The following is a 27610-nucleotide window of genomic DNA, read 5'->3' as shown; positions in this document are numbered from 1 at the left end:
AGGGTATACTGGTCTGAGACCATGAGTGTACATGAACAATGGAATCGTTAGAGCTAACACAAGCATTGCTAAATCAGACCTCATGCAATTACAAATCAGATCCCTCATGTTGTATGTCTTGTTCCCAGCTTAACTTGAGTAGATTCAAAAAGATATTTATATTATTTGACATAATAATATTCATCATTTAAAATTAGCTAACTATAAAACACAATTGTTTACACATCATTATTGGGTTAAGTCAGTGCCATGTTAAAGGACAATGTATGGAGCATCATATAATCATTGCTAATCACAATACTGAAAATTCTTTTACATGGTCTCCCCAACAAAGACCAGTGATAATTAATTTTCAGATCAAATCAAAACAAATACTCAGTTGAATATTCAATTAAAATACATTAATTAAAGAGAATTGATCACATTTTTTTCTTAAACATACCTGTATATCCTGGCTAATGACAGTGATCCAGGCATCCACAGTTTTCCCAATTCGAATTTTTTCAGCTTCATCGCTGAAATATAATTTAATTAATTACTATTAATCTCTTATATCATTCATTCCTAAGTCTATGTCAAATTTGTCGGCCTGTTAAAATCATAATTTAAAGATACAAGGGGGTTAAAGATATTTCCCTACAAGTTAACCAGGATTGTGAAGTTTCCATTCTTAGTATTATTTCAACCAAAGCTATCCTAGCATTTGAAAATCACTGAATTTCAAAGCAGTGAAGATATATTGTAATATCCCCTTTGCAGATACTACATTAAGTAGCAATCTTGCACTGAATGTAACTGTACAAGATCAGAATTGAGAGGGGAACAAATATTTCAGGGTTAGCTTCAGTTCGCAAGTTGCATCACCTCTGAGCCAGATGGCTGAGGGTTAAAGTCCCATTGCACAGACATGAACACATAATCCAACCAAATTTAAAGTGCAGTACTGTGGGCCATGCACTGCCTGAGGGGCTACTTTCCAGATGAGAAGCTTTGTCTGCTTCTTCAGGAATGTAAAATTTCTTGTGGCATTATTCAAAGAGTGGAGCAGTGTGTGTGGGTTGGATGAGTTCTCCTTCTGTCCCGATCAATTTCTATCCCTGAACCAGCACTACCAAAATTGATTAGATTGCTCGTCTCATTGTTTGTGGGATCGTGCTGTGTATACATTGGCTGCCACATATTTTCATAAAAGTTACTGTTTTTCATTGGCTTTGAAATATTTGGGATGCCCAAGCAAGCAAAAGGTGTTATATCAGTGGAAATTCATTATATCTTTCAGAATGGCTTTTGGACTAGTCAAATCATTTTGGAATTGGTAGCTGCATAATATTTGCTAAGTTGTTCCTTGCAGGGAAAATTCTTCTCAATCCACAATTTCAACATGGCATTTATCAGCTCCCACAAGTCATTTATTTCACAAAAATATTACAGAGCAACAGCAAACTAATCACTATCTACAATAGGGTTATACGAAATGTCAGGTAATCAAAGATGGAGGCTAATTTTCAAGACAGAAATTATCTGCATCTTTGTCCAAATGCATAAATCAGAAGGATACATTTATTCAACTGCTATGACTTTCTGATTTGTGACAGCAGAATCAAACTAAATTATTTCCACATGTTGAAGTGCTCAGTTAGCTGCCAGATTACTGAAGAACTGAACTTATTCAGATATGTCTCATGAGGAGGACAACGGAAGTGCATTTTTACATTTTCTGACTAAAGGCGGCATCCAATGAGAAATTTGTAGAAGTTAGTAAGGGATTATGCTAGGTAACTTATGTTTTACTTCTAACTGTCAAACTGAATTCCACAGTCATCCTTTCCAGCCGGCACTTTGTGGTCAGCAGGATTTTGATTGGCCCAACAGTTATAAACAGATGAAAGACTGCATGCTGGTCCTGTCTGGCTCAGCAAGCTCACTTGGCAAGGCATCTGTTCCGGATGCAGGTTCTTGTTTAGCAATATAGTGGTGCCTCTGACCCAGCCATAATCTTACTAAACCCAGACAAGTCATTTGTCTCAGGTTCACCTTTCCCAAATATTATTTTAGCATCAGAGCTCTGATCTGGCATTTGACCTTGTTCTGTTGTTATTATCATTGCATTTACTTGATCATTTAAAACAGTGAAATCTGACTACCGAGAGCAGTTCAAAATGTGTGCAATTCTGCACATTATTTTCTCTGGGGATCTGTTATCAGCAGTCTACGGAACAAACCACATGTTAGGAAGCTTAATTCGAATTTCTGATAATCCCATATTTTTTCCCAATGTGATCCTAATGCCACTGCCTAGAGTTGAAGAAATGTGGTCTGGTACACATGTCCAAAATGAGAGCATGCCTTAATATGGGTCATTTTTAAACAGCAAACTTTATTGTGTCAATGATTGACTTCAGAGTCTCTGACAGTGGGCAGTAATATCTAACAGGAATATTGGCATCAGCACAACTCCTAACACAAAGAGGAATCTGATAGATGCTCAGCTGAAACTAACAACAAGGCATATATAAATAAATTACTGCAAGTCAAAGTGACCCATTCAAATTACAGTATAAATGTGGACAGAAGAAAAATACAATGTGTGACCTTATTTTTCCTGCTTGAGGAAGAATTTAAGATTACTGTACTTTGTACAGTACAATAAATCTTTGATCTATTCTTGGCAGCCTTTAAGTAATACATGTTTTCTCAGGAATGTATTTGAACTCCAACATCAGACCAGACAAAAAACATTAATGATTTCTTAGACAGATGTGAAAAATTGCCAGGTAGGTTGTTCAACAAACCATGCAGCCCTAATTATAATATTTTATTCACGCAAAGCACTGGATCCAGTTTAGGTCGTATTTTGTACTGTACTAGATCTTTTTGTGTTGTTCAGGAAATTATCTAAGAGGTAGCTGAGCTGAGGTCACTAAGCAGCAGATAAAAAATAGTGTGCATTGCATGCTTTGGCAACCTAGCTGGGAGTACATCTGGTCTAAATACAGTCTCTAAGGGAGGTTTGCTTCATGAGAATGCAGTACAGCAGGAAATTACATCAGCATTTCATGGAAGATTTCATAAATTATATTAAAAAGGATTTCTACCAGCGTCTAATACCATGCCACCTGGCACATGTGCAATCGAGAAAAATTAAAATGAACAGAAAGGGGAAGTGATTTCAGCACAAAAAAGGCTTCATTAGAATTTTTTTTAATCAAGTATAATCATTAATTTTATCCTCCAACAATGGTCAACCGCACAGTTATTAAAGCAACAGCATCAAATTTCTCTCTTCCTTTTCAAGTACTTTTTGGACATGTGTACCAGACCACATTTCTTCAATTTTAGGCAGTTGCATTAGGTTTCTCTCTTCAAGTAATTGTACTGTAGAGATTGCCCTCATCAATGCTACTATGAACGTCTGCTAGAAAGTACACACATTGTTTGGGTACAATTTACCATTCAATTTTTGGGACAGCGACAAGTCTTATAAGATCACTAGTGTAGCAGTGCGTGGAGGGTGAAATAATCAGACAGATTTTCAGATGAACTTTACTACTTTTGATTGAAATGAACAAGTACACCTCAGCAACAAAATAATGACTATATGGTTATTTTTAATTTGTTCTTTCACAGAATGTCAGTGTTACTGACCAGGCCACATTGGTTCCCCAGCCCTAACTGCCCTCAAAAAGGTGGTGGTGAGCCATCTTCCTGATCTGCTGCAATCCTGGTCATGTGGGTACATCCACAGTGCTGTCAAGAAGGGGATTCTAGGATATAGGGAAGGAATGGATATACAGTTTCAAATCAGGATGATGTGTGGTTTGGAGGGGAACTTGTAGGTGCTGATGTTCCATTGACCTGCTGCCCTTGCCCTTCAGTGTGGTAGGTCACAGGTTTATAAAATGCTGTTGAAGGAGACTTGATGAGTTGCTGCAGTATAACTTGCATATAGTACACATGGCTGTCACTGCGCATTAGTAATGGAAGAAGTGACTGCTTAAGGGGGTGCAAATCAAGTGGGCAGTTTTGTCCTGGATGGCATTGAGCTTCCTGAGCGTTGTTGAGTTGCATGCATCCATGCAAATATTCCATCATACTCCTGACTTGTGTTTTGTAGATAGCGAACAGGCTTTTTGGAAGTCAGGAAATGAGTTACTCACAGAGAAATTCCCAGCCTTTGAACTGCTCTTTGAGCCACAGTGTTTTTATGGTTAGTCCAATTCAGTTTCTGGTCAATGGTAACTCACAGGATGGTGATTCAGCAACAGTAATATCATTGACTGTCAAGGAATGATGGTTGTTTTTTTCTTGTTGGAGATGGTCATTGCTTGGTTGTGTGGTGAGAATATTGCTTAATACTTGATAGTCCAAGCCTGATTATTGTCCAGGTTTTGCTGTATATGGACAAGACTGCTTCAGTATCTGAGGAGTCATGAACGGTGCTAAACATTGTGCAATTATCAGTGAACATTCACATTTCTGACCTTATGATCAATAACCTGTTTACTGATGCTCAGTTAGGGTTGTACCAAGCCAATTTCATTACATACAGCCTTGGTGCAAATGCAAACAAAAGAACTGAACTCAAGAAGGGAGGTGAGGGTAACTGTTCTTGACATCAAAGTAGCATTTGACTAAGTGTGGCATCAAAGAGACTTGGCAGAACTGAAATCAGTGGGAATCAAGGGCAATACTCTCAACTGGTTGGACTCACACTACCACAACAGAAGATGGTTGCAGTTGTTGGAAGCCAGTTAACTCAGTCCCCGGGCATTGTTACAGGAGCTCCTTGGAGTAATATCCTAGGCCCAACCACCTTCAACAGCTTCATCAATGATTTTCCCTCCATCATTAGGTCAAAAATGTGTATGTTCGCTGATAATTGCACAATGTTCATGTAACAAGAAATTAAATCCCCTTGCAAAAAAGGGTTAAGATATCATTTGCCATCTTAATTGTTTGTTGAACCTGCAGTTTGCTTTCAGTGTTTTATGAACATAGACATCAAGATTTCTTTGGATGTCAACACTTCCCAGTCTCTCACCAGTTAAGACACTCTCTGCAATTCTCTTGCAGAGAATTACCCTATCAAAATGGATAGCTTCACATTTTTCCACACTATATTCCATCTACTGTGTTCTTACCCACTCACTTAGCATTTCCAAATCAAAGTACTACTTGATAGCATTATTGATGACACCTTGCATCACTTTGTTGATATCAATAGTAGACTGATGGGGCTGTAATTGGCAAGATCCTGCTGTTTGTGGCAATTTTCCATATTGTTGGGTAGATGCCTATGTAGTACATTAGTTGTACTGGAGCAGTTTGGTTAGAGATGCAGCTAGTTCTGCAGTACAAGTCTTCAGTGCTACTGTAGCATATTATCAGGACCTTAGCTATTGAAGTATCCAGTGCTTGCAGCCATTTCTTGACACCACATGGAGTGAATCAAATTGGCTGAAGGCTGGCATCGTTGACACTGAGGACCTTAAAAGACTCCATGATGGATCATCCACAAGGTATTTCTGGCCAACGGTAGTTGACAAAGCTTCAGCCTTGCCTTTTGCATTGATGTGCTGGATTCTTCAATGGGATATTTGTGGAGCCTCCTCCTCAGGTTAGTTGGTTAATTGCCCACCACCATTCACGGCTGGATGTGGCATTTGACCCCAAATAAATCATATGACATGTATTTTAATGTATTAACTAAGTATACAAATTTTATATCATATTACAAGTCGGTTAACAGAGGTGACTTAGCAAGTTCAATTTCAAACTGACATTCAAAATCCAAATGTGTGTATTGCAGAAACAGCTTTCAGAAAAAAGCACAAATTGACAGAGAATGATAAAGTGACATCAATATCTCTAACACACTTCATCTATTAAAAATCATAGCAACATCTAGAGTAAATATTCTTTGTCTATTAAACAGTTTTCTTAATTCCAAGACAGCATTCATAATTCCACTAACCAAACTGACCACTCCAACTTGAATACAAAATAGAGCTATAAGGGATTTCATACTGTCTAAAATAAATCTAAAATTTGTTACGTACTCCAGAATTATGGTATCCCACAGCAAACTCATCTGCATAGACAGTATTTACCTTCAAGCACAATGTTTCTACAATCTGAAAACATCATTTGTACTTGCTTACGAGAGGGACGTTCATGAAGAAGATAAATCCAGAATGAAAACTATTGGAACCAAATGATTATTAATTTTAACAATGGTGGTATGCATCCCTTTCTGACAATATTTTATATACAAAAATGCTGAAAATATTCAAATGCCAACCCCGTCGCTTTCCAGAATACTTACTTGTTTCATTCAAAATCTTAAGATCTATGCAGTGTTTTGTGTTGGATTGCATGATTTTCTCCTTTCATCTATCCCTATATCTCAATTGTTAGGATTGGATAGTAAAGCACAACTGCATCCAAAAAGACTGAATAAGACTCCTCTACATTTCAGTGAAATCCCAAAATTTCAAGAATTGCACTGATGCATTATTTTTGGATGAAAATTCCATTATACCTTAAAGTGAGGCACTAGCCAGATAATGGGTAACAATGTAACAGGTACAGTAGCATATTGCTTATGACACTGAACTAGTGATGTAGAGTCTTGAATTAAAATGCAGAGGCAGGAGTTCTGCAGAATTGAAATTCAGTTAATTAAATAAAACTTGGAATAAAAAGGTCATATAAGTAAAACTATCAAACTGGTGTAGAAACATATCTGATTCATTAAAGCCATTACCTGGTTTGGCTTATGTGTGACTCCAGACCTACAGTAGTGTGATTGATGCTTAACTACTTTCTGAAGCAGCATCTCACTTATATTTAACCAATTCAAGAAACAATATGAATAAAATCAGGTGAATCATCTAGTACTGACCTAGGCATCAGCTACAACAATGGCACACCAACCCATTCAACTCTGCAAAGTCCTCCTCCCTAACATTTTAGGGATATCTCATGGCATGGGATTCCCTTCCTAACAGTGCTGTAGGTGCATCTTCATCATGTGAGCTGCAGCAGTTCAACAAGTGATGTTGAGATGCCGGTATTGGACTGGGGTAAACACAATAAGAAGTCTCACAGTACCAGTTAAAGTCCAACAGGTTTTTTTTGGTAGCAAACACCACTAGCTTTTGAGGCTCTGCCCCTTCGTGAGTTGAGCGGGGAGTTCTGATCACAAACAGGGCAATATAAAGGGATACACTCAGTTTAAGGTCTGGAGACAATACACATCTCTTTAACCTATGCTTAATGCTATCTCCACTCACATCATCTGCACCTTTAAGACTTGATTAGCTGTGAAGACTCACATTCTAATCAGTATTTTGTAAACTGCATGTGTGCCTTGATATGCCCTGTTTGTGATCAGAACTCCCCACTCACCTGAAGAAGGGGCAGAGCCCCAAAAGCTAGTAGTGTTTGCTACCAAATAAACCTGTTGGACTTTAACCTGGTGTTGTGAGACTTCTTACTGCAGTTCAAGGCGGCAGCTCACCATTATCTTCTTGTGGGAAATTAGGGATGGGCAATAAATGCTGAACTTGTCAGTGGTGCCCACATCATGGGAGTGAATAAATAGAAAAGAAATGTGATCCTTTAATGACCAGGAGTAATCAGCCAAATGGGAAAACAACATCCACATATTATGTATGTACATAGCTCAGAAGTAATAATGTATACTGGGGACTCAACCACTTTCAGGAAATCTTAATATAAACAGTTCAAATCTAGGATGAGTTGGCTGGATGTTTGATTTGGTTGATTGTACATTTTTCCATTAAAATTCAGATTATTTCCAAGTATATAAATTCCTCACCAATCCATCTGAGTTGAAAATCTAAACGCTGCAAGGATGAATTTTGCCAAATGGCATGTCTTCAATCTCATTAAAGTTATTTCCTATTTAGATTGGCACCCGTAATACTGTGCTATTCAAAAAGCAGGGCCATCAAAAAAAAGGAACATTTTATATTCTGTATTACTGGCTTACACACTGGTGTGTTTTCAGCTTCAACCTAATCTCAACGATTCTAGAGTGAGCACCAGAAGTTCCAGCAGGTACACCAATCATTTATCTTAACAGATGGAGATTGTCTTCGAGTTCATTTTCCATAACTTACCGTACATAAAATTCAACATTTACCAAGAGAAGGCAAGTCATCTGTATGGGGTTCAAAGACAGTAGCCTAGAGGTTCACTGGTAAACTGTCGATTTTGTGATGCTGATCGGGTGGGCAGCTGCAGGAAATGGAGCAAAGATTAGCTTTCCTGGATCCCTGCCTACATTTGTACCAGCTCTAATTTTCACTCATTCCTGGCAGCCAGTGGAAATATTCACCCGCATTTTGGCAGCTGCATTCAAATGAAATGATTTAGCTATCTCATCAATCCCATTGTCCATCAGTTCAGCTTCTTTTCCACTGTCATGATCATGCCAGTATAAAAAAGACATCCAAGTTTCCAATGCACTATTCTAAAGGTGGATTTGAACCATCTAACCTTAAAAGTTAAATGGAGAAAAGAGAGCCTCTGCCTTTATATTTGGATGGGGATACTAGCAGGTGGGTTCAATTTACAGGTGCTGTTAAAACTATAGTTAATATTATTTCCATTGCTATTTTTGCTGACGTCCACTTTATCATCTGTCTTTGTAACATTAGTTGAACCACAACCATCTATACCCCCAATGTTTTCCCTTTCCAAGATAAAATGGATAAAGGAATGCCCATTGGAAATTCCTCTCTGTTGCTGTATCTTGGAAGACCAGAAGTAATGGACAGATGCTGACCCGGTAGAATTCTGTCACGGACACAAAGAACTGCCTTTGTCCCTAAACAAGTAAACAAACAGAGGCAATTTTATCTGCACTGAACAAAGGAGCAAATGCAGCAAATTTCCAAAGGAAGCAGTTAGATTTTGGAATGAGCAGACATTAAGTTCACCTCCACCCCTTCCACGTTGCTGTTAAAGTTACAAAAATCATTAAATTCGATGGGTAGAATTGTTCCATCCAGGATTAAGTCCTGTTGTGGCAGGGGAGGGGGGGGGGGACCTGGCGTAATTAATTATGCATCTGGGCGTTTGCGTCATCTTGTATGGCGGGGCAGGCTTAATGGCACGTGTCTCACTGTCATATCAGGTGCCATATTTAAAAGGTCACTAACTCACTGTTGAAGGAAGAAGATGGATTTCCTCAAAGATACTGAAGCTGGAAGAGGCACCTGATGCGTGCTGCTGTGACCCACTATTGCAGTATTGCAGAGTCCAGGATCACCAGCAACCTCCATCCTGAACTCCAGAAGCAGCCTTCAGGTAAGTCCCAACTTTTTCTTCTTCAGGCAAGTCCCAATTTTTGTTTCTGGTCTGGAAAGGCATATTTTTCTAGTGGCATTATGAAGAATCGGGTGTAGGGAGAAGATTCTAATCATTCTCATTAGCGAGATGTAAATTGATTTGACCCAGGTCTCCAGTGAGATTTCCAATCCACTGTGGCAGACATGAGGAGATACTGTTGCAATTTCATGACAGCTTCAAACCAATTGTTGGATATCCTGCAGAATTCTTGCCCCACCTCCCTGCCCGCAATTGATCCCACCAGTAGGGGAATTCTGCCCTATGTGACAGGATAATTCTGGACATCCACTTTGGATATCTGTAATACAATGCAGTATAGACAGAGGCAAGTCAGTCAAGGATTTCTGGAACTAGCAAATTCATCAGCTTTCCTCTGGACAGTCAACACAAGCTTGATTGGGTAATGAAAACTGACAATGTACAAAAAAAAACCAAGGTCCAAGGATTCATAATTTGCATCTCCATGGTTTTAAATACTTCATTCATCAATGTCCAACAGGAACATGTTCCACTCCCTCAATGTGCAAGTCAACTGCAACCAGCAGCAAGCTTCCTTGGGAGTGGCCAACTTTTAAATCAGGGAAACATGTTTCCAGTGGATCCCACAGAGATCAAGGCTAGGCTTTACAGTCTTGGTCGATGCCACTTGAGTGTTTTCCAAGGATTCCAACTGAGCAGCATTATAATGAGGTTCATTCATCAAAGTGAGGCACCACTCAGATGGCATATTTTAAGTACATGAAGCAACATGGGGGCCTCCTGCAATACAATCCAACAGGAGTCTCAAGGATCATGGTTGTCTGCTACATGTTACACAACACTGTGTTTCCTAGAGGGATAACAATTCCAATCAGTGCATGACAACAGTTACAGTCTGGAGCCTCTTGCCACCTTCAAGATACATTCAGCCTAAACTCAGATAAGAAATAATTCCTTGATCACAATATCGTTCTTAAATCTTGTGCCAATTTACTTAATTCCCTTAAGTGTGATGTCATTCACATTCCCTTCTGAACGCATCCAACTCCCATCATGTTATTTGATGAAACTATTATAAAAAGCAGAGAACTATGTCTGCATGCAGAAGATTTACTATAATACTTTTAATTATAACCACTATTACCTGTGCAGCTAGTTTTTTTATATTAACCTTGATACCTGTGTGCAATACCACCCAAGTGGCAAGAGTATTACTAAATTTCCATAGAGTATCATGGGACTGCTGTACCTTTTATTTGGGGAAGCTAAATTCTGATATGCCTCTGCTGTAGGCTGCTGTTAAATGGGGAGTCGGACCCTTCCCCCTTTCAGTCAAATATTTAGGCAATTAAAATGACACCTGGCTATATGTTGCCATTCTTGATATGTCAACTACTGGGCATACTCTCAGTTTGACCATTGATCTGTGTGCAGGCAGAGCTGAAGGTACTAATGAGTTCAGTGCAGCGCTATGAAATACCTGACTACACCCAGCCCAATTTATGTGGAGGTTCGAAGAAGCGGGCCTCTCCAATCTGGCACTTCTGACCTTTCTGCCCTGGTAAAGTCATTAAAATATTTTCTGGCACCAAGTGCCATGCAAGAATTGGTCATAATTACTTGCATTGTCTTGGTCATTCCTGTTACCCTTTCAGTGCTGCTCTGATTGGAGACTTGCCTCCTTCATTCACCCTGTTTCTTGCAGAAGCTGTTTGGTGGTTTTATCAATGTTTTATGGGACTCTGTGCTCCTGCAGGCCCTCCCTATAATTGAACAGCTTTTTAATCTGTTCCTTAATAATTTTGGATGTAGAATACCCTTTAAGCTACAGTAGGCCACTTAAATCCTGTGGCAACACATTAGTTCCTACCCCCAAAATAATGAGTTCCCAGAGGTGTTTAACATGCCGGAAGCTCACCAAGAATTTGGTAATTAGCTTGAACTTGGAGACTACAGAGCACATTGGATAGATAAAATCATGCCCAGTCATATTTGCAACAAGTTTCATCCATGCTGTTCTTTTATTTTACAAAATGCCTTAAGGAAATTCAGAGACATGAAGAAAAACGGACGTCAAGTGTATAAGAAAATCCAATGGAAGTGAGACCAAAGACTTCGGTGGATTTTTAAAATAATTCTGAAGGACGAATGGGGGATTAAGTTAATAATAGCACAGGACACCATTCACCCATCAAGTCCATGTTGGCTCTCTGTAGAGCAAACCATTCCTCCACTCCAACTGCAGAGGATGAACTCTCTCCTCCACCTTCACCTCACTTCCATTTATTTTATTCCATTTCATTTCATCCCATTCATCCATTTTATCATTCTTCTTTTCCACTTTTATTTTTCCACTTCTCCATTCCAGCTCTCCTTCTTTCCACACTCTCTCTCCCACTTCAGTACAACTGTCACATTCCTCAGGCAGTCCTTTAACAATCTGTATCTCTGTTCTGCCATTCTCGCATTCTGATCACTTAATGGACACTCTTGGCATCTTCTTAGCCTTCTGCATCCTCATTTACATTCCCTTTGTCCAATTCCACACCTTCTCCCCTGCCCCCAAATTGTATAACTCTCTGCTGATTTGCTTTGCTCTTAGTTCTGATGAAGGGTCATCTAGATTTGAAACGTTGACTCCAATCTCTCCCCACAGATTCTGTCAGACTTGCTGAGATTTTCCAGCATTTTCTATCCTTTTTTCAGATTCCAGCATTCACATTATTTTGCTTTTATTCCTCCACTCTACTCCTGTAGCCTTGCAGGATTACTTCCCTCAAGGATCATCCAATTATTTTTTAAATTATTAATCGCCTCTACTTCCACCACTCCTATAGGCAGTGATTTCCAGTTCATTACTACTCACTATGTAAAAAAAGTACTACGTGCCATTCCCCCAGCATTTCCTGCACAAATCTGTGTCCGCTAGTCATTGTACTATAAGTTAATGGGAACATCTCTTTATTGACCTTATCTAAACCTGTCACACCATTATTCACCTTGAGCAATTTGCTCCTCAATCTCCTTTGCTACAAACCCAACATAATGTTGTAGCTAAAACCTGTCATCCTTAAATCATTCTGGTACATCACCTCTGCACCGTCCGAAGATTTTTTCAAGTTTCCTGAAGTGTGATGACCAGAGCTGAACACAATATTTTAGTTGTGGCATTGCCAGGACTTTATAAAGAATCAGCAAAATTTTCCGCTTTTGTACTCAACACCTCCATTCGTGGAGCCAAAGATCCCAAATGCTTTGCTAACTCTCAAAGTCTGCCACTTTCAAAGATCTATGCGCATGGACCCTCAATTCTCTCTGACCCAGTAAACTCTTTATAACTGTGCTGTCCAGTTTATATTGCCTCTCCCTAACCTTTCTGCCAAAATATATTATGTCACTTGTCTGTTCATTCTGCTAGCCTACCATGTCCTGTTATAGTTGATTGACATACTACCCTCCCTCATCCTTCAATCCAAAAAACAACCATTTACAATTGTCCTTAAGTTGCTTTTGTATTCAAGCTGATACCCATCTTCCTATTAAATCAGCCTCAATTTTATTAACCAGTCTTTTGGGTAGTACTTTGTCAAACATCTTCTTAATATAGACAGCATCCACTGCATTCAGTTAATCAGTCTTCTCTGTCACTTCATCAAATAATTCAATTAGAATCGTCAAGCACAATCTGACTTTACAAATCTATGCTGGATATCCTTAATTAACTCAAACCTCAAGAATGCCCATTGAATATTTTTTTCCTCCTTATTGCTTCTAAAACATCATCCTTGACTACTGTATCTGACCAGCCTACAGTCTAAGACAAAAGCAAAATGTAGCAGACGTTGGAAACCTAACATAAAAATAGAAACACTGGAAATATTCAGCAGGTCAGGCAGCATCTGTGGAGAGAAACAGAGTTAATGTTTCAGGTCGATTACCCTTTGTCAGAACGGAGGAAAGACAGAAATGCCACTAGCTTTGAACAAGTGAAAACAAGAACAAGAGGAAAAGGCTGTAATGAGCAGAGGGCAGGAGCGGTTAAATTGACAAGAGATTTCATGGTACAAAAGCCAAAGGGAGTGGTTATGAACAGGTGAAGGAACAAAAGATGTGTCCCGATGAGGTGTGAATGGCTGGATAGCAATAATTTGAATGCAGAGTGAAGAAATAATGGAAATGAGAAAAATTAAAAATTAAACAAAGGTTAGCAGAGGTTATTATCTAATATTTGGTGACTTCAATGTCATGTTCTGAAGGCGGTAGAGTGTGGAGTCGAAGATGAGATGCTGTTCCTTAAACTTGCCTTGAGCTTTATTAGAAAATTGCAGCAGGCCAGAAACAAAGGTCAGAGTCAGAGCAAGGTGTAGAATTCAAATGACAATCAATTCAAGGTTATGCTTGCAGACTGAAAGGCAGTGTTTTGCAAAGAGGTCACCCCAAATGTTGCGGAGACCACAGCACGAGAAGTAAATATAGTGTACTAAATTTAAAGAACTGCAAGTAAATCAGGGTTGACTAAGTTGGATTTACTTTTAGTTCTTCTAATTTACTATACTGTATTCGCTACTCGCAATGTGGTCTCCTCCACATTGCATTTTCTGTTTTTATTTTTTGTTTTGGACAGCCCTTACACCCTTTCTTAAGGATATCATCTTTGCTACTTTCGTATAAGAATTATGTATTTCTGGCTGTTTGTCCGACCTACAAAGCGAAGCAGCGATGAGAAATTGATATGCCTTGAACCTGCTTGTACTAAATTAGAATTGTGAGACACTGGAATTTCAGAGGCAGTGTGTAATCACTGAGGAAGATGTGTGTGCGCATGAGGATGCTGTTCAGATCAGCACATCTGCAATTGGACAAGAATGGCATGCTTGAAGAGTGGGATGGTTCTAATTGGCAGCCTCAGGGGAGTCTGCTGGAGAAATGCCAGTTTAAGGGGAGACTCTGACCAGATTTTGTGCAGTCAGAGAAGAAACAGAAGAAAGAAGACAAAAGACAAGAACAAAAAGTCAGAAACCTGAAAAATATGCAAGGCAACAGAAAACAACAAATGAAGTGTGCTCCTCCATCCAGCTGCTAACATGGGAAATACACTGCTTGCATTGTTCTGGGAATTGCTGCCTAAACTTTACTTTAGATATATGAGATTTGCCTCTTCTCTTAACAAAGCTGCTTTATAACTGAATTTTTATTGTCACAACCAATCCTCTGCAAGTAATGAGTTAAAATTTTACATCAACCATTTCTCCCATTTTTAGGGAAGACTGGAAGATTATGGCAAGCCTTTCCACTATCTCCACCCCCGCTTCTTCTGTCAACCTGGGCTGCAAACCATTCAAACCATGGCACTTATCCATTCTAAGCATTACCAGGTTTTCCTGTACATCCTTCCTATCAACTTTCTTCCCATCCATTATCTCTACCATCTATGCTTCTGATATTTTGTCAGCATTGTATCAATCCTTACTTGGAAGACAATGAATGAATTTTTCTAGCCTTTTCCTGCATCTCTAATCATATATCACCTTTTTTGTTCTGAATAGGTTGCAACATGCCTTTGACTATCTGCTTACTATTTACATGCCAGTAAATGATTTTTGGGCTCTCTTTTATGCTAACAGCCAGTCTATCCCCATTCCCTCTTTGTCAGTCTTATTTTCCCTTTTCATTTCCCGCTTCAACTTATAGTATTTGGCCTGTTGTTGTTAATGTTACATTAATTGTATTGTTAAGGATAAACAAGTGGAGGGTACTGATTAGTTAAGTATCTTGAGAACACACAAAGAGAGGCACCCCAGCTCCCCAATTTGAGCTGTCTGATGGAAATCCTCTTCCTGCCGTTCCATTCTGTGCCAAAGGATTTCCTGTATGGGTCTGGCTGCACAACCTTCATCTGCTCACCCTTGTCAACATCTGGACACCCTGCCATTCGACAATGGCCACACACACAACCAAGCAGCTGGTGGTTGTGAGGGAGGGTGTAATTTAACCTGAGAGTTGACTCTTTTCCATGGTTATATTTGCGCCCAGGTGTCCATGGAGAAGGAGCATGCAATTTCCACTACTATGCTTGAGGATTTCTGTGACAGTGGGCACCACAAGGACTGAAGTGCATCATTAATCCCAAAAACTATCATAGATTCATAGAATCCCTACAGTTAGGAGGCCACCATTCAGCACGTCAAGCTTGCACTGACAACAATCCCTGTAACCCCACATATTTACCCTGCTAGGCCCCCTGATGCTAAAGGTCAATTTAGCCAATCAACCTAATTTGCACCCGGGGGAAACCCATGCAGACATAGGGAGAATGTACAATGTACAACTTCACACAGACAGTCACACAAGGCCGGAATTAAACCAGAGCCCCTGGTGCTGCGAGGCAGCAGTGCTAACCACTGTGCCACCCAAATGTTTCATTTAATTTTGATAAGTTTCCTTTCAAGTTTTGTTTTGCACATGGTAGACTCATCCAATAGAAGATTAAGATGGATCACAGACTCCCAGGCTGCCTGCAATTTCTGCAGCATTGAGGAATCCGATTCCATGGTCATATGGGTCTTCTGAGATTTCAGCCCCATTCCCTGATTTGAGAGTTAGCGCCTCACCTCATCTTTGGCCACGATGAAACAAAAAAAAGTGTGTTTGAAACATCTCGGATGAATTCTGAAGCAACAACTGTTATATCACTTATAAGCAAGGTGGTGAAGTTGGAAACCAGAAGCTAATCTTTTTATTTGACACTAGATTTATTTGCAGAGTGCAACATTATATATATTTGCTTTCTCCCTCAATCACACCCAGTGTCCCAAGTACGTCTCTTTATAAATTTTGAAGTACAGTGGAGAAGGGGCAGGAAGGGTGAAGAATCTCCTTGTTTGCCTGCTCCTGGGCCTGGCCAAATTGGCTATTAAGAAGAACAGGCAGCAAGCAGTCGAGGGGGACACCCAGGCACGGCACTTAAGGGAGTCTTTCAAACAAAAAAGTTTTGTTTATTTATCTTTACCAAACCCCTTTAAAAGAGAGTTCATTGATTAATTTAACTGTTGGACTCAAAATTATGAAAATAAAGGAAACTTGTATGCTTGATTTTTCTTTCTGTATTTGGAAAGACATCCAATCTTTGGTTCTGTCAATAGCGACTTCTCTCATTTCTTATTAGCATTTTTGCTGTATGGGCATTAGTAGGATGAGCAGGCAAATGAATCAGAAAACATCAAATGGTTTTGGCATGTGCTGGATCAAATGCGACTGTGACTGAATTATTTAAGTTTAGGAATCATTTCTTTGTTGGCATTCCCAGGAAGTTATGTCCAGCTTATCAGCTGATGATGAGCTATGGGAACAGAATCATAGAATCTCTACAGTGCAGGAGGCCATTCGGCCCATTGAGTCCACACCAAATCTCTGACAGAGCGTCTTACACAGGCCCTATCCCCATAACACCGCACATTTATAAAATCATAGAATGTTTTGGTCATTCCCACTGTGGACAAAATGTCCTTCCTACAAATTGCAATGCATTTTCAAATATTTGCCATAAATTCTGTGTTTTGCATGGAAAAATAGAAGGGCTCCAAAGATTTGAGAACTTGCAACTAAAACATGCATCCACAGGCTAAAATGAACAGATAGTTTGTACTGTACCGCACCATAAAAGTATAATTGCACCACATATGAGAAAAATAACTTAAAATAGAAGGTGTTGCATTTGAAGTTATGTTTGGAAGATAAATTGCAATTAAAATAACTGGAATCTGAAATCTGTTCACCACAATGAGTTGTGTTGATTTTCTTAAACAGCCATAAAATTGAAAGACAATGAATGAAGATAACATTTAGTGCTATAAGAAGCAAAAGAATTGTATGCTCAGAGTTGATACAATTCAATTTCTATCACCACGTGATAGCTATTTTAATCTTACTGGTTTCTAACAACCACTTTAGAATGGTATGCAGAAACTCTTAAGCTGTATTTTTCATGCAATAACTTAGGACTTAAACTGAATTTAGAAATTTGGTTCGAAAGGTTGATGTCTAAAAAGTAAGTTCAACATTGAGTTACATCTCTTACTTTTTCCTCAACTGAGTGACAGTCGTCTTTAACATGATATCACAAGAATATTTGAAGTTTATAATCCAAGTGCAAGACTATGGATTGAATTTTCATCTTGGAGGCAGGAATCTGGAGTTGGGAGGTCTCCCAATGCTGTGATCCTACCTTCTGACACTATAACTGTAGTGGAGAGTCGAGGGCAGGCAGGAGTCTGGCCTGCCATCTCCAGCACCAAGGTGGAGCCAGAAAGGGAGGTGGGCCAAAGTCAAGGCATCCAATCCAAGTTGGAAGATCTGCCTCTATTCGCTGAGACATCAGTGCAGTTATGGAGATAAGTATGAGGCCCCACAACCTTGACCCTCTTACCCCAACAATACGCCCATACACACCAACACCCCTGGGCTCCCATATGACCCCAATCCACTCATCCAGTATCCACAATAAAAAGGAGCCATGAGCCTTATAATAACATTGGGAAGATTTCTAAGAGGCTATAATTTTGTCAAAATGAACAAACAATATTTAATATACACTTTAAAAACCAAGCTGCTCTTAACAGCTTGTAAAAGTGTTAAATAATCAAGCTCATTTCTCCCTTGACAGGCTGTGTCAAAACCGCTGATAAACAGAATCCATTGGTGGTTTGAAAGTCAACCAAGCATTCATAATGGGATTCCATTGAACAAGTGCATAAATCAACCCCGGGTAGCTGAATTATTAGTTGATTTGTAATTCAGTCACTTATGATGCGATTCGGTTGACAACTGTCAACTCCTCTGCCAAATACATTCAAGTTTTTGAAGATAGCCAGAAGCTCAGTCAACTGTCAAAGCTTGAAACAACCTAATAGATGGCTCAGTTAAACTGCAAGGGTAAAAATCAAAAGCTCTGGGCATATTTCACACCATTAACTCTGAAGTTTGATACTGTACAAAGTAAAGGATCAACATAGTAAATGGGGATAAGTTTTCAGAGGAATTAATAAAGTTCAGACTACTCGTGTATGATAACAGATAAGGATTTAATCTTTTCCTTTTTTTTGGTATCCAGCCTAAACAACATTTGAGATAGCAGTTCTGAACCATATTTACTTACTTGGAGAATTTTTAAATGCTCGTGGCTGCAATGTAACTGCCTAATCATTTTACAAGTGTTTGATATTATTTATACAGATGATTTGAAGAGTCAGTTTGTTTACTCAGGAAGTTTTATGGGCTATTCAATGAATTGCAACTGTTATTTTAGATTTAAGATTTCTATTTACTAAGTGAATGAGGGCAGGAGAGTGAGAAGCTAAAAAGGTAGGGTGGGAACGAGGTGGTGAAGGGTCGAGCTGGTGTGGAGAGAGTGAGGGGTAAAAGAATAGGGTAAAGGAGTGAGAGGGTTTAAAGCGGTCAGAAGTTTCGATTGCATCAGATGCATCCTAGGGTGAGGTTTCTTTGGGAACAAAGACAGGCCTTTTAACTTGCCCATTCTGAATGAAGCCTCCTTCCATGGTGCCTCAAAGTGGCAGATTTGTCTCCAAGTCACTTAGCTTCTGGAAAATCTTGCCTCCTGGCAGTTGAGATGGAGGCAAATCATGACAGCAGAATTAATCCCGTATCCCGATTCCTGCCTTCAACTGGAAAATCCGGCCCACAGACTTAACATTTCAAGTCAATTACCTTTCTCCAGAATTGAGACGGTTACAAAAGGAATGGATTTTAAGCAAGTGAAAGGGGGAAAACTGGAGAAAGAACAAAAGTAATGCATTTGAAGACAGAAGAGATTAAATAACAAAAGTATTAGTGATACAAGGCCAAAGGGAGTGGCAATGGGAAAAGAAAAACAGAAAAGGTGTGTCTAAAGGAGGTGTGAATGTCAGATAATGAACATGTGCTGTCAGAAAGCAAAAACAAACAGAAAACGAAAGCAAAGCCTGCATAGCAAAAAGAAACAAAATAAGGGCAGAGGTTAATCTGAAATGTTTGAACTCAATGTTGAGTCTGCAAGGCTGTAAAATATCTAATCAAATGATGGCATGTTATTGCCTAAAACCTGTGTTGAGCTTTTTCAGAAACTGCAGGAGACCAAGTGAACAGCTATCAGCATAGAAGTGACGAGCAAGGCAGGTGAACTCAGGGCATGGTTGGGTACATGGGACTGGGATATTAGAGCAATTACTGAAACATGGCTAAGGGAGGGAGAGGACTGGCAGCTCAATGTTCCAGGATACAGATGCTATAGGAAAGATAGAACAGGAGGTAAGTGAGGAGGGGGAGTTGCACTTTTGATTTGGGAAAATATCACAGCGGTATTGAAAGGGTATATATCCAAGAGTTCACCCACTGAGTCTATATGGGTAGAACTGAGAAATAAGAAGGGGGAAATCACTTTGATAGGGTTGTAGTATAGGCCCCCAAATAGTCAGTGGGAAATTGAGGAGCAAATATGTAAGGAGATTACAAATAGCTCCAAGAAGAATAGAGTGGTAATAGTAGGGGATTTTAACTTTCCTAACATTGACTGGGACAGCCATAGTATTAGAGGCTTGGATGGAAAGAAATTTGTTGTATGTATTCAGGAAGAATTTCTCATTCAGTATGTCGATGGCCTGCCTAGAAAGGGGGCAAAACTTGACCTCCTCTTGGAAAATAAGGAAGGGGAGGTGACAGAAGTATTAGTGAGGGATCACTTTGGAACCAGTGACCATAATTTCATTAGTTTTAAGATAGCTATGGAGAATGATAGGTCTGGCCAAAAGTTAAAATTCTAAATTGGGGCAAGGCCAATTTTGATGGCATCAGACAGGAACACATCTGTAATGGATAAGCTGTTAGAAGGCATTCTGAGAGACAGAATCTATAGGCATTTATCAAGGCAAGAAATGATTAGAGACAGTCAGCATGGCTTTGTGAGTGGAAAATCATGTCTCATAAATTTGATTGAGTTTTTTGAAGGGGCAACCAAGAAGGTAGATGAGGGCAGTGCAGTTGATGTTGTCTATATGGACATTAGCAAGGCCTTTGACAAGATGCCGCATGATAGTTGTTGCATAAGATTTGGGGTGGTACAGTGGCATAGTGGTTATCACTGCTGCCTCACAGCTCCAGGGACCCGGGTTCAATTCAGGCCTCGGTTACTGTCTGTGTGGAGTTTGCATGTTCTCCCTGTGTCTGCGTGGATTTCCTCCGGTTGCTCCAGTTTCCTCCCACAGTTCAAAAATGTATGAATTAGGTCATTTGGCCATGCTAAATTGACCCTGGTGTCATGGGGATTAGCAGGATAAATGTGCGGGGTTATGGGAATAGGGCCTGGGTGGGATTGCAGTTGGCACAGACTCGATGGACCAAATGGCCTCCTTCTGTACTGTGGGAATTCAATGATTCTTTGATTAAATGTCATGGATGCAGGGTGAGGTAGCCAAATTGATACAAAATTGGCTTGATGACAGAAAACAGTGGGTGGTTGTAGAGGGTTGTTTTTCAAACTGGAGGCCTGTGACTAGCGATGTGCCTCAGGGATCTTATTGGGTCCACTGTTATTTGTCATTTATATTAATGAATTTAAAAGGCAGGGTTAGTAAGTTTGCACATGATACCAAGATTGGTGGCATAGTGGACAGTGAAGAAGGTTATCTCGCATTGCAACGGGATCTTGATCAATTGGGCCAGTGGGCTAATGAATGGCAGATGGAGTTTAATTTAGACAAATGCGAGGTGTTGCATTTTGGTAGATTGAACCAGGGCAGGTCTTACTCAGTTAATGTAGGGTTTTGGGGAGAGTTACAACAAAAAGATCTACAGGTACAGGTTCATAGCTCCTTGAAAATGGAGTCACAGGTGGACAGGATGGTGAAGAAGGCATTTGGCATGCTTGGTTTCATTGGTCAGAACATTGAACACTGGATTTGGGACGTCTTGTTGAAGTTATACAAGACATTGGTAAGGCCACACTTGGAATAATGTGTACAGTTCTGGTCACCCTAATATACAAAGGTTATTATTAAACTAGAAAAAATGCAGAAAAGATTGACTAGGATACTTGCAGGAGTTGACGGTTTTAGTTATAAAGAGAGGTTGGCTAGGCTAGGACTTTTTCCTCTGAAGGGTAGGGGGCTTAGGGGTGACCTTATAGTAGTCTATAAAATAGTGAGGGGCATAGATCAACTAGGTAGTCAATATCTTCTCCCAAAGACAGGAGAGTCTAAACCTCGAGGGCGTAGGTTTAAGGTGAGAGGTGAGAGACACAAAAGGGTCCAGAGGGGCAATTTTTTCACAGAGGGTGGTGAGTGTCTGGAACAAGCTGCCAGAGGTAGTAGTAGGGGTGGGTACAAATTTGTCATTCAAGAAGTGTTTAGACAGTTACATGAGTAAGATGGTTATTGAGGGATATGGGCCAAATGTTGGTAATTGGGACTAGCTTAGTCATTAAAAAAAAAGGCGGCACGGACAGTTGGACTCAAGGGCCTGTTTCCATGTTGTAAACCTCTGATTCTAACTCCGAAGGCAAGGTCGTGAATTAAAATGACAGGTAATCAGAAGCTCAGAGTCATGCTTGCAGCCTGAATGGAGATATTCCCCAAGGTGGTCACCCAAGTTGCATTTCGTTTCCCCAATGTATATCGGCCCACACTGTGAGCACAGAATACAGTATATACTAAATTGAAAGAAATATATACAAAATTGCTGTTCACCTGATAAGACTGTTTGAAGTCTTGGACAGTGAGGAGTCAGGATGTGAAAGGGCAGGTGTTGCATCTCCTGCGTTTGCATGGAAAGGTGTCATATGGAGGGTGTGGATGTTGGGGGTGGCTGAGGAATGGATCAGGATGTTGCAGAAGAAAAGACCCTTCAGAATGCTGAAAGGGAGGGGAAGACATGTTTGGTATTGGCATTATGCTTGATATGGCAGAAATAGTAGAGGAAGATGGATCAAGATTATTTGGGCCTTCGTTCAGGAAAGAAGTCTCCTCAGATCATCCTGGTGGGGGTGGTGGTGAAGAGAAATTGGATGCCCATGGTGTGGAGTAGGTGGTTGAGGCCAGGAAATAGGAAACTGTTATAATGACAGAGAATGCCAAAGGAATTGTGGATGTAGATGGAACGAGATTGGACAAGGAGAAAAGAAAATAGATTCAAGAGGGAAATAAATCATATCCTCTAGACACATAGGCCAGAATTCTCCAGCCGTTCAGGCCAGCGGGAAACCCATGGAGAATGCCGTTAGATTCTCCCACTATTATCCAGCAGGATTCTCTGTGGGTTACTCACAGGCGCGGGGTGACATAAACGGGAATTCCCATTGACAGCAGCAGGAACAGGGAATCCCGCCGCTAGCAAACAACACACCAACTCCCGGAAACATGCAGCCGGGAGGCCAGAGAATCTCACCCATCTTTTCTTTATTTATCCCATGGCTCCTCTCTTGAGTTTTGCACCACTAACCTCTTTGTCACTTAATCTCTCCTATCTCACGCCCTGTTCACTGTTCACTTGCTTAGAACCTATTACATTTCTAACTTTCTGGGTCTGATGAAAGGCCAATGACCTCAAATATTAACTTTGTTTTCCTCTCCACAGATGCTGCATGACCTGCTGAATACCACCAGCATTTTCTCTTGCTAAGTCTAAACTTCCCATTCTTGAACAATCACACTGAAAGATTTTACACAGTGGTGTTATTTTTACTTAAGAAAAGTCAAACATGAAATAAAGCAGCAGGCAATAAACTGTCAAGAGCTGTCATATTAAGTTACTCCAATAATTAATTGCTCATGCATTTTTAAAGCATTTTTTGAGAGAGCAAGACTATCTCTTATGTTAACGATCAGCATCCTGGCTGTTCAAGGATCAGTTATGACAGTGTTTGGACACACCGGTGATCTGGAATATCCACCATTCTCAACTAAAGACCATTCTGATATTCAGAAGATGGAAGAATATGTAAAGAAAACAATTGTAAAAAACACTATAAAAAAAAACTCCATGGAATTTATTCCAAAACAAAATAACCTCTCCAGAATGCTTGGGACCAGGTCACTTCTGGATTTTGGGATTTTCTAGATTTTAGAACGACATTTTAGAATTTTAGAATGCTTAACTGCAAATGTGTGAACTGGAAAACACCATAGATATAAATATTTACCAAAAGCATAAAACAATGATGAAACATTATAGAATCACAAAAAAAATGTTTTACTTATTCAAATACCGTATCATCCACGTTTCCAACTAAAATAATGCCCCAAGTTATTTTAGTCTGCTCAAAAGATTTCCAGGCAATAGTTTTTTTTTCTAAACAATAGATTTTCATACTGGAGAGGTTGTAGTTTATCAGATTGTGTCAGCTCTAAGGTTCACCTTACTAATTCTCTCCCCCTCAGTTTGCACAATTAAAAAGGTGCATTGTTTAATGATTTCAGTTGTTACTCATCACAGAAACCAATTAGCGTATTACATAAGTGTTCTCTACCATTAACTGCTTTTCTTTGCTTTATAAGTGATATTTACATAAATGATCTGAACATGAGCATTAAGAGAACAATATCACAATTTGCTGACAAAACTAATTAGGTGACATAATAAATTGTAGGAAGAATACAGAGATTTTGGTAATTTTGGGAAATAGGTAAATTTGTAGCTAATGAGGTTGTTGTGTAACAATGTGGAATAGTAAATTATGGGGAAAAGAACAAGAATACTCCAGATAGTTAAAATTTTAAATGGCAGACAGGAACATTAAGTAAAAAAGCAACCATGGATAGCTGGCAAAAGTTCTGGTATATTCAGATCCAAAAAAAAACAGCAACATCACCTTTTCATTTTTGTGGATGTCAAAAAGTTAAATTGGGAGATGCTCAGGATGTGAAATTAATCTTTTACATTGGAGATCCTAGGTTCAAGGTTCAACAGGAAGATTGCCTGCCTGCTGTGAGAATGCTGGCTGAATTTCATTTGGGCAATTACACTCCAGTTTCTGATGAGCATAAAAAACAGAATAAAACTGCCTCCAATTTGGCAATAACACTCAGAGTCTGATGACTGAGCTAGGAAGCAGCAAAATATCACACTGGTGCTTTTCTGTAAGCAAATTGCTGGGGAGGAATAGTGGCAGCTCTGCCACAAAATGGTGTAGTTGGATCGCTTTTAAGGTTGACACTGGGCGTTTGCCAATATCTCTCATCATGCACACAAACATCCTCCTCCCTAAAAGCATTAAAAACAGGATTTATCTGATTGACTAATTTTCCTCTTGGAAATTACTTCTTTACCTGTTCGCAGCCAGGGAGTCGACTAATGAATATATAGAAGCACTGTCTTTTGCTCGAACAATTGCATCCAGATTTTCTTCAATGAATTTCTTATTGGTTTGCACCTCACGTAGGATTCTTTCAGCATCTTCAAACATTGATTTTGATGCTTTTACTGACTGAATCAGTGAAGGCTTCTGAGGGTGACTTGAGTTTGTCAGTTTGCCAATACAGGTGGGTTGCTTGAGCTGGAATTGAAAATACTTCAGATTAAGCTTTGGTAGATAAAAATGTAATTAAGAAAAAAAAGATAGAATGGAATACTTTAGGGACATTCATATATTGATAAAATGTTCAGGAATACATTCACATGTCTATTAAATATTTCCAAATTTACGCACATCTACTTTTTACCAGTGAAATAATGCTAGCCATCATGCGTAAAGAAGCAACTGCAACACATTTATTTTCAGTGACAAAATAAACAGACGTAAAGCTAACTTTGCAAAACCGTATTGATGAAATGTAAAAATTGCTGTCAATAATCTGTCTGACCAAACAGCACATCTCATCTTATATATAACATTATTAATATTCCTTCAGAGAATGAAACTGACTTTAACCTCACCAACGTTTGATATATTAGGAAGAAAGTACACGCTGCATGCAATTCTAGCAAATATTTGGTTCTGTGCTATAGTCCCATTAAACTATTTCAAACTTTCAATAAATGGTGAAAAGTATGAAAAAACATGATAAAGTAATTTGAGAACAGTGTTTCCCCCCAGTTATTTGGTAGAAAAATACTATTCAGCTCAGAATAAATGTAACAAGTTTGCAGTGAACTGTCGGATGCATTAAATATTTAAATGCTCATAAATCTCCTCCCTTCAAGTACTTTGACTAAAATTTTCCATTTAATGTCACTGATAAAATTATATTCAAGGGGATGAACAGAGACACAACTGAAGCATTAGGAAAGGAACCACACATATTGCTGACGAAAACAGAGAATACAGAAATAGAGAGAGCGATTTTCCCAGAAATCGGAAAAGGCTAACGGCAAGTGGGAAAAGTGACACTGAGCCCATGAGTGACAATGACATGTCACATACTGTGGCACTTTAGTACCAAAAATTTTCAGCCACAGGTTCCATGCCATATTGCTGGTGGGGCAGCCTCTGATTCATTTCACCCCAAGAAATCCCACAACACCAGTTTAAAATCCAAACAGGTTTATTTGTAGGAAACGCCGCAAGCTTTCGGGACAGCCTGTCCCTTCGTCAGGTGGCTGGGAGTTCTGGTTGTAAAGATGACACAAAGACCCAATACGCTGCAGGAAAGGATGTCCCGAGGCTTGGAACATTGGGGAGACCATGCAGACGTTACGACAACCGATGAATGAACACCACTCAACAATCACGAGGCAAGACTGTTCTCTTCCTGTTGAGGAACACTTTAGCAGTCATGGGCATTCGGCCTCTGATCTTCGAGTAAGCGTTCTCCAAGGCGGCCTTCAGGACACACGACAGCGCAGAGTCGCTGAGCAGAAGCTGATAGCCAAGTTCCACACACATGAGAACGGCCTCAACCGGGATCTTGGGGTCATGTCACACTATCTGTAACCCCCACAACTTGCCTGGACTTGCAAAATCTCACTAACTGTCCTGTCTGGAAACAATACATAGCTCTTTAACCTGTGCTTAAATCTCTTTCCACTCACATTGTCTGTACCTTTAAGAATTGATTAGCTGTAAAGACCCACATTCCAATCATTATGCATGTAAATTGAGTTTGTGTCGTTGTGTCATTTTTACAACCAGAACTCCCAGCCACCTGACGAAGGGACAGCCTGTCCCGGAAGCTTGTGGCGTTTGCTACAAATAAACCTGTTTGGATTTTAAACTGGTGTTGTGGGATTTCTTTGTGTTTTACCTCAATCCAACGCCGGCATCTCCACACCATTTCACCCTGCCAGCGCTTCAGTGCTGCAAGCTTAGGGTGCCATTTTTAAAGGCCGCCCCAGCTCACACTTCATAGGTCACCGGGAAGTGATGACTGTCAAGAAAGGTTTCAGGCATCTCCTTGGAAAGGCTGCTTGATGCAGTGGAGGCCTGACGTAGTGACCTCTATCCATGCTCGGGGAGAAAATCAGCTCACCATGTCATCAACCCAGCATGGGAGGCAGTGGCATGGTCGTGAGTGTCAACACCTGGAGAAGAAGACAGTCATCCAGTGCAGGAAGAGGATGAACGATCTCCGTTCTGCCAGGATAAATCACTTCTCATCACTCTCAACTCACACACTCACTCCCCCATCACACATCCACAGGGGTCTTAACCGCCACTCACTCTCCCATACATCTGCATCACTCCTGCATGTCATGTCCTCATCAGCTCACTGGTCCCAGTCACTAACCACGCATGCTAGGCATCTTTATCATCTGCCCTGGCACACATTCTGCTTACACTCTCTCCATCTGTCTTCATGTAAATCAAACTAGCACGCAACAAGAGGGAGAGATCCCAGAAGGGCAGAGAGGTGCCAAGACTGTATGTCCTCATGGCTTCAGCTTGCAGGGGAGGACGCCAACTGCTCCTGTGTTTATGATGAGGTCAGTGGCAACAAACCAAGCGAGGATCCAGCACTGCCTCATCCATCAGACAACAGTGCTATGAGTCACGTCTCCCATTTCTAAAGGCCCCTGACATGCAGTAATCTTTCTTTCACAGGCACATCTGAGAATTAGCACAAAGAATTCACAGCCAGGTCCTCAACCATCACTTGATTTCAGACTCTCAGCCACTGACTAAGATACTAATAATATGTGGAATGTAAAAGATATCAAAGAGACAGTTTCTGCATGAGCAGTAAATGGATTTCATCTAGAGTCCTTGTGGTTGAGAGGGAATTGCAAGGATAATGCCAAGCTCATTGGATGACAATGTCACACACTGCGT

General features: G+C 40.0%; 1 protein-coding gene across 2 annotated transcripts in view; it reads right to left on the bottom strand.

The window, feature by feature from the left end:
* The window catches only part of kiaa0586 (KIAA0586 ortholog), a 541997-nt gene that overhangs the window by 261801 nt on the left and 252586 nt on the right, over positions 1 to 27610 (bottom strand). For both annotated transcript variants that reach the window (XM_080202790.1, XM_080202791.1), the window contains exons 13-14: positions 24672 to 24898; positions 443 to 515 (exon numbers count right to left, since the gene is read on the bottom strand). In XM_080202790.1, coding sequence (XP_080058916.1) covers positions 443 to 515; positions 24672 to 24898 — 300 coding nt within the window. The remainder of the gene's footprint in view (positions 1 to 442; positions 516 to 24671; positions 24899 to 27610) is intronic.

Source organism: Carcharhinus amblyrhynchos, chromosome 14 (assembly GCF_965287045.1).
Source record: "Carcharhinus amblyrhynchos chromosome 14, sCarAmb.v2.hapA, whole genome shotgun sequence".
Lineage (NCBI taxonomy): Eukaryota > Metazoa > Chordata > Chondrichthyes > Carcharhiniformes > Carcharhinidae > Carcharhinus > Carcharhinus amblyrhynchos.
The sequence above is the reverse complement of the archived record's forward strand: the minus strand, read 5'-3'. Positions and strand labels throughout refer to the sequence as shown.